A 15,563-nucleotide genomic window follows, 5' to 3' on the forward strand; every position below is an offset into this window, starting at 1 on the left:
TTTGCATTCATTTCCTAGGGTAGTCGGTGCCATCTAGTGGCAATAATACAGTATTTTTTGTGATTGCGATATTTCAGGAAAATATCCCTTATTATTGCCATTAGATGTTGACGAACATAGGAAATAAAAGGATTAAGCACATTATGGTTACAATGAAAAAGATGAGTGACACATTTGCACACCAAATTATTTTTTTTTTCTTATACGTAGGCCCCCTAAAGTAGCAGTCCCCAGCCTTACGAAAAACAACACATCCCCTGACCAGATGGGGTCAGATCGGGGGTCGATATGACCTCCATAGGAGTCTCCGTACAGCCATGCCGCCTTCTTTCCAGCTTCCACACAGGGGCAGATACAGAGTCTAGTCTCGGGAGGGCCACTGCCAGAAAATAAGGTGTTGCTTACAGAACTGTATTTAACGTATCCTACAGACCTGATTGGACAGAGGGGGAGCCAATCAGCGGGTCCGGCGAACGCTATGTCTGCCAGCCACCCGCGATCGCTCCCCACAGAGATAGAACAGCGGTCTGCCGATGTAAACAAGGCAGACCGCTTTTCAGCCAGAGATGAACAGAGTTATCTTGTGTTCCTGCTAACCAGGCACATGGGTCTCTGTTTATCTAGTGAATCCACCCCCCCCCCCCCACACACAGTTAGCAAGCACCCCCTAGGGACGCACTTAACCCTTTGATCGCCCCTGATGTTGACCTCTTCCCGGCCAGTGTCATTGGTACAGTGACAGTGCATTTTCTTTTAACACTGATCACTTTATTGGTGTTATTGGTCCCCAAAAAGTGTCAGGTGTTCGATTTGTCTGCCATAATGTCACAGTCCCGCTAAAAATTGCTGCCATTACTAGTAAAAACTAAATAAGTAAAATGTCGTAAATCTATCCCCTATTTTGTAGATGTGATAATCTTTGTGTAAACCAACTTATTAGGATTTTTTTATTTATTTTTTATTTATTTTTTTTTTATTGATTTTTTTTACCAAAAAATATGTAGAGGAATATATATATTGACCTAAAACTGATGAAGATTTTTATTGATTTTTTTTTATAGCAGAATTATTAACTGAAATCTGGTCTGGTCAATGGTGTACTGTATTTGTACATATATATATATATATATATATATAATATAAAATCCCACATAAATCTACCAACATATTACAACACTAACTGTACCCCACTGATTTCAAATCTTGGGAACACCGAGCTCCTGAGCTGAACTATTTCCAATCATTATGCTGCTAGCATTAATAAATAGATTGGAAGGAATATCATTATTTTATTCTTCCTTTTATTTTTTTTTATTTTTATTTTTTTTACATTTCTTGTTACTTCCTGGTTTGTGGCCTAGGCAAATGATGTCCTACATCCCAGGAGTCTTCATGGACATTTATCTCTTTCCATAGGGAGGAGGGGCTTTCTCAGCTAAGCACACCCTCCTGCCTGCAAGCCATAGCTAAGGGCAGGTGGATTCCTGGAAGTGAATGCTACACGAATCATCTTCCATTACTACAGATGGCTGTGGCTAGAAATACTAGGGGGATGTTTCTCAGTGATTTATCAACAAAGTACAGCATGGAGTCATGGATGGGCGAGTTTGCTTTCAATATTAAAAATTAATTGAATAGGATTTTCAGTTTGTGGGGCTCAGATACAGTTTAGCTTGCTTCAAAAATATTAAATGTATTTTTTAAATTAACATAAGGAATATTTTAGTAACTTTGGGTTTACATCTGATACATTCTTAAGTTGTTAACATATATTTTTGTATCATCAGAGTAGAAAATAAAGGGAGCTCTATTACATTCGATGGTGTGTGGTCAACCCTGCAGCACTCTTGTGGTTTCTGGCCCGGTTGCACTCTTGCGGTTAACAGTAATTGACTTTTCCCTCCTCCTGAAGGATTCCATACCAGTCTTGTGGTCAACTATAACTGTAGATACATCTTTGTTGGTGAATATAGTTCCCTATAAAGATATACAGTATGCAGTGAACTTGCTGAAGGACATTAGGGGATCAGAGCCACCTAAGCATTTAGTTGTGTGACTGGATGAGGCCACAGCACAGATTTTTTGCAAAAAAATCACCCACACCTCTTTTACCATCTATGGATTCATGGGAGCAGGATTATCAGGATGGGGGTGGTAAACTCTATAAGTCTCCACTCCATCTGAGCTTCTGAGGGAAGGAGATAAAAGCCGGCAACTCGTTATTGCAGATAGAGTACACGTTAATCCTAGCCATGACTAAGGCTAATAGCCGAAACACGTAAGCTGTATTTCCTGTATTCCATCTGCAATAAAATTTCTACATTTGGTAGAACAATTTCCCAGCTTTCATCTCCTTTCCTCATGTTGTGTTCGGCTGTCGGGAAGACGGCACAAGCCAGTGCACCGTCTGCTTGCCTTCAGGTGTTTTCTCTACACCATCTTGATTTCTGATGATTATTATGTCATGTATTCCTATTTTACAGAGTATGGATCTGAAGACATTGAGATTCTTCCCAATGGGTTGGCATTTATCAGTTCTGTAAGTACTTTCCAAAACTTGGTCATCTGAATGTAGTTGTTTCAACATGTAACTGGGGGCAAAAAACATAAATGCAAACTACTCACTAGGGGGAGAACCGCTGGGGGGAATCGAGGATGGAGAAAGATCTGGGGGTTCTAGTGGATGAACGACTGAGCAATGGCATGCCATTTCAAGCTGCAGCTACCAAAGTCTGCAGAATATTAGCATGCATAAAAAAGGATATACTCCAGGGATAAAACTATATTCCTACCACTTTATATAACTCTGGGTAGGCCATATCTTGAGTATTCTGTCCAGTTCTGGTCACCAGTTCTCAGAAGGGATGTGCTGGAACTGGAGAGAGTCCAAAGAAGGGCAAGAAAACTAATGAGGGGATTGGAGGACCTCAATTACAAAGAATGACTACAAGCACTAAATTCTCGTTGGAGAAACAACGCATGAGAGGAGATATGATAGGGATTTACAAATACCTCAATGGCGATCCCAGCATAGGAAAAAAACGATTGAGTCTCAAGGAGTGTAAGAGGACACGGGGGCCACACAATGAGATTGGAGGAGAAGCGGTTTAACCTTAACCACTTGCTTGCTTAACCACTTGCTTACTGGGCACTTAAACCCCCCTCCTGCCCAGACCAATTTTCAGCTTTCAGCGCTGATGCACTTTGAATGACAATTGCGCGGCCATACAACACTGTACCCAAATGACATTTTTATCATTTTTTTCCCCACAAATAGAGCTTTCTTTTGGTGGTATTTAATTACAGTTGAGAGTTTTATTTTTTTCTAAACAAACAAAAAAAGATGCAAAATAAAAAAAATAAAAAATCATGTTTAATAGTTTGTTATAAAATTTTGCAAACAGGTAATTTTTCTCCTTCATTGAAATGCGCTGATGAGGCGGCACTGGTGGGCGGCACTGGTGGGCATTGATGGGCGGCACTGGTGGGCACTGATAGGCACAGTTAAGGCGACACTAATAGGCACAGATAAGGTGGCACCGATAGGCACAGATAAGGCAGTACTGATGGGCACTGATGGGCACTGATAGGTGGCACGGATGGGTGACACTAAGGGGCACTGATAGGTACCACGGATAGATGGGACTGATGGGCACTGATAGGTGGCTCTGAAGGGTGGCACTGCTAGGCACTGATGGGCGGCACTGATGGGCACTGGTAGATGACACTGATGGGCACGGATATGTGGCACTGAGGTGCAGCAATGTTGTTGAGGCAGATTGTGGGCACTGATAGGTGGCACTGTGGGCACTGATGTATGGCACTGCTGTGTGGCATTATGGGCATTGGTGGGTGGCACTGCTGGGTGGCACTTTTTTAATTCTCTGGGGGTTACTGGCAGGGGGCAGGTGGGCACTGATACACTGGCCGTGATCGGGACTGATATCCCGATCACGGCCGCCGGTGATCGGCTTTTTTTTTCTCTCCTCGCGCTCAGCATGAGGAGGAAAAATAGCCGATTACCGGCTCTGTTTTGTCACATGATCAGCTGTCATTGGCTGACAGCTGATCACGTGGTAAGGGGTCGGAACGACCCCTTGCTCGGATCGGTGATCAGGCGAGTCTCATTGACTCGCCGATCACAGAGCACGCCGCGCGCGCCCCCAGGCCGCTCGTGCACGGGACAACGTCAATAGACGTAGTCCCGGCAAAGGAGGTCCGCGCTGTAGCCGTCATTCGGCTATAGCGCGGATCTCAAGAGGTTAAACTGCGCAGGGGGTTTTTCACCGTCAGGGCAATAAGAATGTGGAACTCAACTTCAGCACTTGGTGGTGGGTGTGGGGAGTATGGATATTTTTAAGAGACTCTTGGATGTGCATCTTAAAGAACACACCATACAGGGATATGGGAAATAATTATAGACACTGACACACATCTACCTACACAGGTTGAACTTGGATGGACTATTGTCTTCAACCTTGCCTACTATAAAACATATTCGTAAAGTAGAATAAGTAGATATGAGAATAGATTTTGTAAAGCACTGAGCAAACTGTTGGCGCTGTATAAATCCCTTATTTAATCACAATATTAAAATCCTTGCAGCAAATGCGCGATAGCGAAATAGGAAAGAATGGGATTTGTACTTTAAATGCATTTTCATGCAGTAAAACATAGGTGTCTTATTTGAAGCCTACACAGGGCTGTGGTTAGCACTTCTGCATTGGGTCCTTGGTTTGAATCCTGGTCAGGAGACCATCTGCATGGAGTTTGCTCCTTTCTCCTTAGGTTTCCTCTGGCTTACTCTAAAGTCATGCTGGTAGGTTAATTGGCTCCTGTCTAAAATGGACTTGTGTATGTATGAATGTGAAATTGGGACCTTAGATTGTAAACGCTTTGAGGGCAGGGACTGATGTAAATGTGCATAATGAAAAGTGCTGAATAAGTTGTGGGCACTGTATAAATACCTGTAATGAATAAATACAAAAGTGCATGGTACATTTAGACCCCTTTCACACCGAGGGCGTTTTGCAGGCGCTATAGCGTTAAAAATAGCTCCTGCAATCCGCCCTCAAACAGCTGCTCCATTGTCTCCAGTGTGAAAGCTCGAGGGCTTTCACGCTAGAGTGGTGTGCTGGCAGGACGTCAGGGGAAGTCCTGCCAGCAGCTTCTTTGGAGCAGTGAAGGAGCGATGTGTTTTACTACTCCTCCACCGCTGCTCCCCATTGAAATCAATGGGGCAGCGCAGCTATACCGCCGGCAAAACACCGATATTGCAGGTGGTTTTAACCCTTTCTCGCCTGCTAACGGAGGTTAAAATTGCCCCACTAGCAGCTGAAATGCACCGCAAATCCAATGGTAAAAATCCGACGGTATGGGCGGCACAGTGTGAAAGGGGTGTTTACGGTCAGCCATTATCAACCAGGGTTCTGTGGAAACCTAGGGTTTCTTAACCTCCCCGGGGGTATGATTAGTTCTGATTTTAGGTGCTGAAAGCGGTACAATTATTTTGCATGGAAATTTGGCATTTTATATTGTAGTCCTGTAATTCTTAGGAATAACTCTCTTAAATCTGTTCAAACCAGAGTCTAGCAGACATCCCGGGTATGATAAAGTTTAAAATATAATAAATAATAATAAAAATTATTCAATAATGTAATCCAATCCAAAAACACTGAAATTTGCTCATTTGCAGAATTGTCGCTGTCATTAGATTTAGTGTTTTGATGATGAATTTCCCCACAAATCGCTATCGCTCAATTCTGCAAGTGATTATAATTTATTATCACTGTTTTCTAGCTGGTCTAAAATCACTTTTGACATAAAGGGACAGTTTTTGGTTGCTTCAAATCTCCAAATTCTAGGCAGAAAAAAAACTGTATTTATAATATAAAAGTGCATGCAGGGCACTGCACAGACCACTAGGGACAAAGGGGGTGTGTAATTTTTTTATACAGTACTGTAATCTGTAAGATTACAGTGCTGTGTGTGCTGTGTGTGTTTTATGTGTTTTTTCCTTTTTTGAATTTGGCGCCGATCTCCGCTCCTGTGCACCGTAACGTTGCAGGGAACGGAGCTCAGCGTCATTCGGGCACTGTGTGAATCGAGTGGAGGACAGCTCGCACACACAGCGCGGAGTACATCGCTGGATCCAGGGGACAAGGTAAATAATTTCTCCCTGTGTCCTCCCTGTATCCAGCGATGTGATCCCGAGTCTGGCTCAGGGTTACTGCTTATGTTGCCAAAATCCCAACCCGAGCCAGACTCGGGATTACCGCTAGGGAGGTTAAGGTTGCTTGGGGTTCCTTGACCTGTGGATGATTGACCTCCCGTAGATGATGCCTGCATAGTTCTGGATCTAACAGCACAACACCAAAGATCATTTAGCTGTATGTGGGGGAATTCTGACCTTCATTGTATAGGGCAGTCTCCCCATTGACCATCAATGTAAGGGGAGTTTTTTCAATGACTGTATTTATAAGAAAAAAATCCATGCTGTGATAAGAGCGTAGCTGCTAGTAAAAGTGTTTGATCTACAAAAACCAAAAATATTTAAATCTATACAGCACCACACATATACCGGTAAGTGAATACAAACCAATAAATTGTATCCAAGTGTAATTAAACTTTAATTTAATGTCCCACATTTTTTTTTAAAGGCAGGCGAAAGTCCCAGAAAATACTTTTGGTGAAGAAATGGGAAGATTAGTACACAAGTCACCAGACACCACCACCTTGTAGAATGAACACTCGCCAAATATCTATGCTGCAATGAATACTGCATCAACAGCATATGTTTCAATTAGGGGATCCTTTCAGGGCGCATATACATCAGCCTCAAACCACCTCCTCTGAATGGCATCCAAGTTCAGTCCCAACAATGGCAAATAAAGCTCACCAGGAGCCAATGTATATCGGTAATAGTGTAGTATTTTATTAAAAAATTTGGCATCAGCATGACATATTTATAAAACAATAAAAATTGGTTAATAGAATTATTGGAACTTGCACCAAAAGCCGCTGTCGACCCGGAATCATGCACTGGCGTGATGTTGGTGCTGAGTGGCTGGCGCGTTTCGTCCAATCGGACATTCTCCGATTCTTTTTTTTCTCAATGACCCTTGCTGAATTTATTTTAGCAGGGGTTCACTAAGGTTTCAAAATTATTTTAAAGGTTCGTTTGGGGTTTGAAAGGTTGAGAAAGGCTGCTGTACTATTTGACAGTAAGCTGTAGCAATAGTGGCATGCAGGTATGACAGCCCTAGGTTACAGATTTAATAATGTCTAGTGTTTAAAATTCTTTTTATTATTTTTTTTTCATTTTTTTTTAGGGTTTGAAGTACCCCGGTATGTTCAGTTTTGCACCCAGTAGACCTGGAGAAATCTTTCTCTTAGATCTGAACGACGAACACCTTCGACCATCCTCACTGCGTATAAGCAGAGGTTTTGACATCTCTTCCTTCAGCCCTCATGGACTCAGCATATACATTGATGAAACCGGTAAGTGCCGCTATAGTGCTTGATTTTATTTTTATTTTTTTGTGCTTTGCTTACTACTCTACTTCTGACATCTGCTGTGAGCCAGCAGATTCGTGTTTCGTTTGTGGACACACTCATGCACTTGAGTTAACCCTTTCAGAATCAAAGTCTCTGTAATCAGGGTCTGGAGGTTCTTTCCACACCCAAAGTCTCTCTGAACCTCCAAATTCTGGGTCCCAATGGTCTTGCCAATCCAGAGAGTACTGTAAATCATTCCGCTCCTGTCCACAGAACCCCTCACCCTGCATGGGTGAGAACCCCTGAGTACTACAAAAGGTCTATCATCTCCCTTAAAGAGGTAGTAAACCACTGCAAAAAAAACTTTCCTCTGCAAGACAAATGCATACTAGCACATTATACAAGACTTCCCTTAGAACAAATCCCTCCAGCGATGCGCTGTCAGGGCTTCCATCTTGATCTGGTCTTCCTTCCGGGTTTGCGGCCTCCGGCTACATCAGTGGCCAAGGCCACATTGACATCACTCCTGCGCATGTGTGCAGGAGCACTTGTTTACGGCACGAGTCCATGCCAGACCTTCAGAGTGCATGCGCTGGTCACCGGCCACATGCAGTGTGACTATCCCCTAAACCATGCAAGTTTAGGAGATATTCATGGAACCTACAGGTACGCCTTATTATAAGCTTTCCTGTAGGTACAAGTCCAAAAAAGCTACGTTTGCTACCACTTTAAATGGGTCACAACCAAAATAATAGGGAAACCTACCTTCCATCCAGGACCCATTCCTGGCGTCTTGTATAGTAGATTTCTGCCAAAGTTCACAACCATGATGTCCCAGGAGGAAATCATTCCAGGGCGAAAATTGCATTACAACGCATAATGAAAAGACACCGGCTTAACTGTTTCCTTTTTACTGAAAAGCTGCACGTTTCATACAATAAAAGCTTACAAACAATAAAAATGTTCCTGTATACATCTCATCCCTTCAGAGGGAGTATTTTATAGTCCAGGTAATCTTGTCTACACGAGTAACACCAACTCACACCCTCATTGTCCCCCTTCTTCCTTCCAGATGACACGGTGTACCTGTTTGTAGTAAATCATCCTCACATCTCTAAGTCTACGGTGGAGATATTTAAATTTGTAGAGGATGAAAACGTTCTGCTGCACCTGAAGACCATTAAACACGCGTCCCTATACAAGTAAGAAGAATTATGCACAATTCTGAAGATTTATAAAGCGTCTTATTGTACGATCTATACTGTATCAAAAGTGCTTGCATGGTAAAACCCCATAAAAAAGGGTAAAAATTTACAGCCTACGAGTCCATAAATGTGGTGGCTGCCTTCGTTTTTTTTTTTCTTTTCTCTAGCTTTTTTGTCCTTTTTTTTTTAAATTATTGCCTTGTGATCCTGCCAGCAACACACCGCCTGTCCTGAGGTGACCACACTCACTTATCGCACTGTATCTATGGAAGAGCAGCGTTGTCACCCTAGACCACTTACCTGATTTGGACAACAAACTCTGCCTCTCCTCATCCCCATTACATTACATTTTTTGGCACGATCAACAGGAACTTTTCTGTCTTTGCCTAAAAAGAAAACCGAATGCAGCTGCCGCATTTAAGAGCTGGTAGGCTGCGATATATTACATTTATGTTCATATGTTTAGATGTGCTTTAACCACTTCAATACAGGGCATTTTCACCCCCTTCCTGCCCAAGCCATTTTTCAGCTTTCAGCGCTGTCACATTTTGAACAACAATTCCGCGGTCATACAATACGGTATCCAGATGACATCTTTATCATTTTGTCCCCACAAATAGAGCTTTCTTTCGGTGGTATTTGATCACCTCTGTGGTTTTTATTTTTTGTGCTATAAACAAAAGAAGGGTGACAAGTTTGAAAAAAATATATATATATTTTTACTTTTTTGCTATAAATATCCCAATTTTTTTTTTTTTTAACAAATTTTTTCCTCCGTTTTTAGGCCGATACGTATTCTTCTACATATATTTGGTAAAAAAATTGCAATAAGCGTATATATTGATTGGTTTGCGCAAAAGTTATAGCGCCTACAAAATAGAGGATAGATTTATAGCATTTTTATTATTATTATTACTTTTTTTTAATTTATTTTTTACTAGTAATGGCAGTGATCTGAGATTTTTATCGTGACTGCGATATTGCGGCGGACATATCGGACACTTTTGACACGTTTTTGGGACCATTAACATTTATACAGTTATCCGTACTATAAAAATGCACGGATTACTGTATAAATGTGACTGGCAGGGAAGGGGTTAACCACTATGGGGTGATCAAGGGGTTACTATGTTCCCTGGGAGTGATTCTAACTGTAGGGGGAGGGGATTGACAAGGGAGGAGACCAATTGGTGTTTCTCTGTACTGAGAACACACCATCGGTCTCCTCTCATCTGACAGGATGTGGATCTGTGCGTTTACATACACAGATCCAAGGTCCTGCTGTGTTACTGGGCAATCGCGGATGCCTGTGCGGCCGCCGGGCACGCGCATCGAGTCCCCAGTGACACGGCCAGCGCACGCACCTCCTGGTGGGCCGAAAAGGCGAGGGAGTCCTATGATGCCCTCCCGCCACGAGAGCTGCGCCGCCTGGCCATCAATTGGCGGTCGGCAAGCAGTTAAAGCAGTGGCTCTCAACCTCAGTCCGGTCAGGCTTTCCTTTACTTTGCACAGCTGCTTTAAACCAATATCAATGACATGGTATTGATGAGAGCTATTTTATCTAAGGGAAGTTTTGGATAGAGTAAGGGAGGGTTATGTATCCCATTGCGGAGATTTGCCTTCACTTCCTGTCCCATAGCCACAACAGGAAGTGAGAGGAAATCCCTTCAAATTAAGATCAATAGAACTAGTGTCCCCATTGGAAGATTTCCCCTCTATTACTTTTCTGGGGACAAACCAAAATTTGGGTTTTTTCTATTGCTTTCATTGATGATTATAAATGGAAATATTCTAGAGGGTGATTCGTCCTGGCAGCTGTTCTAACCCCTCTCCACTCTATCCACAGCGTAAAAAAACGTTTTGCCCTTAGTTTAACAATAATCCTTATGCTGCTAGTCAGGGTGGATAAGGATCAATGATTTAAAAATAAAAATAAAAATAAAAAACCATCTCAATTAGGATGGTGCCATTGAGGGCAATTGCCGCCAATTTGACATGTCAAATAGCATGTCACAACGCTCCAGTGTGAATTCGGGGCATCGGTATTTTTTATTATTATTATTATTATTATTATTATTATTATTATTATTATTATATATTTTTTTTTTATTATTTAATATAATATAGTAAGCTCTGCAAGCTGAGATAACAAGCACTGCATTGGTGCATTCACATAGTTCAGGAATATTCCTTTATCCTATTGTTTTTCAAATCTCTGTACACTACAAACTGATTAAATCGGTTCTGATATCGCTGTTTTACTAACCTGACAGCTTATTATTCTAAATAGGAAACCTTAATTTTGTTTGTAAATATTAAAAAGTCTAACTACCATCAAGAATAAGTCCTTACATTTAAAGAGCACTTGTCATCTCAGATCCATCATGGCAGCGCCTGTTAGCGGGTATCCACTCACCTGTTGCTGCCATGTCACTGCCACATCACCAGCTGTCCCATTATAGTGAATGAGACTATCAGTGAGTCAACAGCGGCTCAGAGGAGGAGCCACTTGCAGGACAGAGATGACAATTGACAGTTCACTGCAGGACAGAGATAACAGCCCTTTAAAAACTATGATGTAAATCGAGTGCATTTTAAATGAAATCCACCCTGCTGCTAGTATTCGGAAATGGATAAGAAGGTATAATATATTTAATTGGCCTAGGCCAAAATTACGTCGTATATCCCAGTCTTTTTTTTATTTTTTTTTTTTACTTTCATCTGGAAGAGCTTTCTCAGCTAAGCACACCTTCCTGGCTGCATGCCTGAGCTAAGGGCAGATGGATTCCAGGACGTAAATGCTACTTGAATCATCTGCCCTCGCTCAAGAAGGCCACAGCTAGAAATGCTGGGGGGGGGGGGGGATGTTTGTGCTTCCTGGGTGTCAGAATATAACAGTTTTTTCACTGCATGGTCTCAGGCCGTGATAGGCTGAAAATATGTCCAACATAAAAATCTCCATAGAACCACAAGGCTAATAAGAGGAGTGGCCAAAGTTAGCCAATATATAATATATGAAATTATAACCACCAAACATAACATGTGTGACACAACAAATTGTTACATGAGGATTCTGGTATTATTATTATTATTATTATTATTATTATTATTATTCTGTGTTGCGCTCAACCAATACAAATGAATAGCAGATAAAGTGACTGTGCATAGGACCTTATCTTAGGTAAACCTAAACAAACATAGAATAAAGTGACTGCATAGGATCTTACTGAAAGTAAACCATAAAAAGTTTTCCATATAAATATATAATAGAATGCAGTAGATTCTAATATGGATAAAACTAAAAGTGCAATCATATTTCAATCCCCTGTACAAGATAAGTGTAGAGTCTCTTTTAAATTCCTAAAGACTGATTACACCAACAAGCACCTTCACCCAGAGTGATAGATGGAACACTTGCTTACAGATTCCCCATGATCCCCTGTTTAGGGTGGTCATAAAGGGCTTTTTTGGGTGTTAATCGTGGACCCCAAATATCCCCAGTGGACACTCCTCAATTTGTCAGCAACGCCAACATTCAAGCGGTACCAGCAAGATTCTGAACCAGATTGCTCATGTAAAGCAAACAGAGGCCTCTACCTAGTCTAAAAAAGCTAATCAAATGTTTAATGAATGAGAAAACGCACTTGAATATAGTTAAATGCAATGCGCATATAGGGAAAACACTTAGCTGGCATGTAGATTTCCTGGAATGCGAGGTATATAGAGAGAGATAGGTGTGTGTATATTTTCTCTGCCTCTCTCTCTCCCCGATTTTTAATGTGTGTTTATTTTTTTTATTTTTTTTTTCGATTAATTATACAGATCCAACTACTTTTAGTTGATTTCTAGTCGGTGGTAAATGTGTATAGACTATAGTCAGTCAGAGTTCACACAAATACGTTTTTAAATTCAAACTGTAGCACTGACATAAGTCATATATATATATATATATATATATATATATATATATATATATATATATATATATATATATATATATATATATATATATATATATATATATATATATATATATATATATATATATATATAAAAATAAATAAATAAATTATTATTATTTTTTCACAGTAGTGTGACAATCCCTCCACCTCCGGTCTAACTAATCACTCTCCCCTTATGGCATGGACCCCTGTGCAAAAATGCAAGTGATTATCAAAAGGGTTAACACGGGCCATAAACTTCTCTTACGTCTCCGTAGATCTCAGCAAGGACGCCAAGTCATGGGAAGAAAGAAAAGATCTAAGTGCTCACCGCTTAAATATAAGATTTAATTTTTGTGTTCAAACACAAACTACTCACATAAAGATGATAAAAACACAGCATGTAAAGCCGACAATCGTGTTAGTTCCGTAGGGCAACAGTGGGTGACCTAATTCGTAGCTCCTTTCCCGTACGTGTTACATCCAATCAGAACTTTGACGTCACCGGACTCCTCCCCCTTCCCTTCGTTAGCAGACGGAGGCACTTGGGGAGGAGACCAGTGACGATTATGTCCGTGACGTCACCGGATCTCCGATGGAACTTCCTGAAGACCCGGAAGCTGGCGTCGAGGTGAGTACCGATCAAAACAATTTTGATAGATCAAAAAAATTGATTAATGTGTAATATTGCTAATGGATAGTAGTAATATATATTTTTAGAACATTTGTGTCTGTATATAGTTTTTTGTATTTATATACTGTATATATCTGTATTTTTGTTGTAATATTATTATTATTCTCTAACATTGATGTAATCATGTTGCAGTGTGAATGACCTTGTTGCTGTCGGACCTGAAAGCTTTTATGCCACTAATGATCATTACTTTACGGATTTCATCTTGAGATTTGTGGAAATGGTCCTTGGTTTAAGGTGGACAAATGTCGTGTATTACAGTCCTAGTGACATCAGAGAAGTGGCAACAGGGTTTTATAGCGCCAACGGGATTGCCATGTCAAATGATGAAAGGTATGTAACACCTTGTACATGGTTATGCTGCCTCAGTGGCATTAAATTGATAGATCTAAGGTAAGATCTGTTTAATCCAGTCTGATCATGTGATCATGCAGCTCTGATTCCTCCTTGTAAGGGAGCCGTGACTTCACCCATAGGCTCCTGTTGCCCAGCCATTGTCGGCTCTTCCTCCTCTCTCCTGCAGCAGCTGCTCACTGACAGAGGGAAGCCAGAGCTGCAGGATCACATGACCGGACTGGACTGGAATGAATTAAAAAGAGTATACCGGATAGGTAGGAGAAGGGGGGAGTAGGAAACCTTTTTAAGAATAATTAGTCTTAAGCTTTTCTTCCAGTTTAATGCTTGGTGAGTTGTACCAGTTTTGAGCCCTTAGGTTTACCCATTACATTTAGGCTCTGAAGAAGAAAAATCCCTGAGCCCCCAAAATGTGTTTAAACCAGTAGTAATTGAAAACATTTTTGGACTCTCAGACTTCTTGTTTGGCACTCTCTCATTAGAATTTTGAATCCTCAAATCTGGGCCCCTTGTTTGAGGAACACTCCCTTGTTTGGCCTCACCAGAGCCATTGTGCCTTATTACAATCTGACCGATCTTCTGATAATTTGAATTCAGCACCTCATCTGTACTTGTTACTGAAGAATCTAAGGCTCTATTAATATTTGTGAGGCTGCTACTGAAGAATAGGGATGAGCCGAACACCCCCGTTTGGTTCGCCCCAGAACATGCAAAGAGGCAAAAAATGTGTGCGAACACCATTAAAGGCTTATATGTATGGTATTGTCATAAATAGGGTTTGGGGACTTGGGTCCTGCCCCAGGGGACATGCATCAATGCAAAAAAAAAACTGCCGTCTTTTCAGGAGCAGTGATTTTAATAATGTTTAAAGTAAAACAATAAAAGTGTAATATTCCTTTAAATTTCGTACCTGGGGGGTGTCTATAGTATGACTGTAAAGTGGCGCATGTTTCCTGTGTTTAGAACAGTCTGACAGCAAAATGACATTTCTAAAGGGAAAAAAAAAGTAATTTAAAACTACTCGCTGCTACATTGAATTGTTGGTCCACAATACACATAAAAGTTCACTGATAAAAATGGCATGGGGATTTCCCCACAGGGGAACCCCGAACCCTCCCCCCCCCGAACCGTACCAGGCCACATGCCCTCAACATTGGGAGGGTGCTTTGAGGTAGCCCCTCAAAGCATCTTGTCCCCATGTTGATGGGCAGAAGGGCCTCATACCCACAACCCTTGCCCAGTGGTTGTGGGCGGTCTGCGGGTGGGGGGGCTTATCGGAATCTGGAAGTCCCCTTTAACAAGGGGACTCCCAGATCCCGTCCCCCCGCCCTGGGTGAACTGGTAATGGGGTACCCCTACCATTTCACAAAAAAAGTGACAAAAAGGTTAAAGACAAAAGACAGTTTTTGACAAGTCCTTTATTAAATTCTTCTTCTTTGCGCTTCTTCTTTCATCTTCCTTCTTCTGGTCTTCCTTTGGTGGTCTTCTTCTTCTCCATCCTCTTCTTCTCCATCCTCTTCTTCTCCATCTTCTTCTTCTCCATCTTCTTCTTCCTTTGCTCTTCTCGTCCCGCATCTAGCTCCGGCTTCTTCTCTGCAATGTCCACACGATCCGCCTCTGTGGAAGTCTTCAGCAGTGTGACTCTTTGCTTCTTCTGACACTTCTTAAATAACGGAGGGCGGGACCACCCGGTGAAGCACGGGCATTTCCCTATGGCTTTCCCCGTGATGTCAGAGGGGGGCGGGGTCACCCGTTTACGTAAACAATCAATCAAACAAACAATACCCCATGATGACAACATGAGAGAAGTTTTGTTTGAAATCTTTTGCAAATGTATTAAATGAAAAAATCCTATGTACATAAGCATTCACA

General features: G+C 41.5%; 1 protein-coding gene across 1 annotated transcript in view; it reads left to right on the top strand.

Moving 5' to 3' along the window:
• Window positions 1-15,563, top strand: part of LOC143995973 (serum paraoxonase/arylesterase 2-like) — a 48,050-nt gene that overhangs the window by 18,097 nt on the left and 14,390 nt on the right. The window contains exons 3-6 of the mRNA XM_077490755.1: window positions 2,484-2,539; window positions 7,332-7,500; window positions 8,570-8,699; window positions 13,470-13,670. Of these exons, the coding sequence (XP_077346881.1) occupies window positions 2,484-2,539; window positions 7,332-7,500; window positions 8,570-8,699; window positions 13,470-13,670 (556 nt within the window). The remainder of the gene's footprint in view (window positions 1-2,483; window positions 2,540-7,331; window positions 7,501-8,569; window positions 8,700-13,469; window positions 13,671-15,563) is intronic.

Source organism: Lithobates pipiens, unplaced genomic scaffold (assembly GCF_037356315.1).
Source record: "Lithobates pipiens isolate NorthernLeopardFrog02 unplaced genomic scaffold, aLitPip1_a1.2 Scaffold_19, whole genome shotgun sequence".
Classification (NCBI taxonomy): Eukaryota; Metazoa; Chordata; class Amphibia; order Anura; family Ranidae; genus Lithobates; species Lithobates pipiens.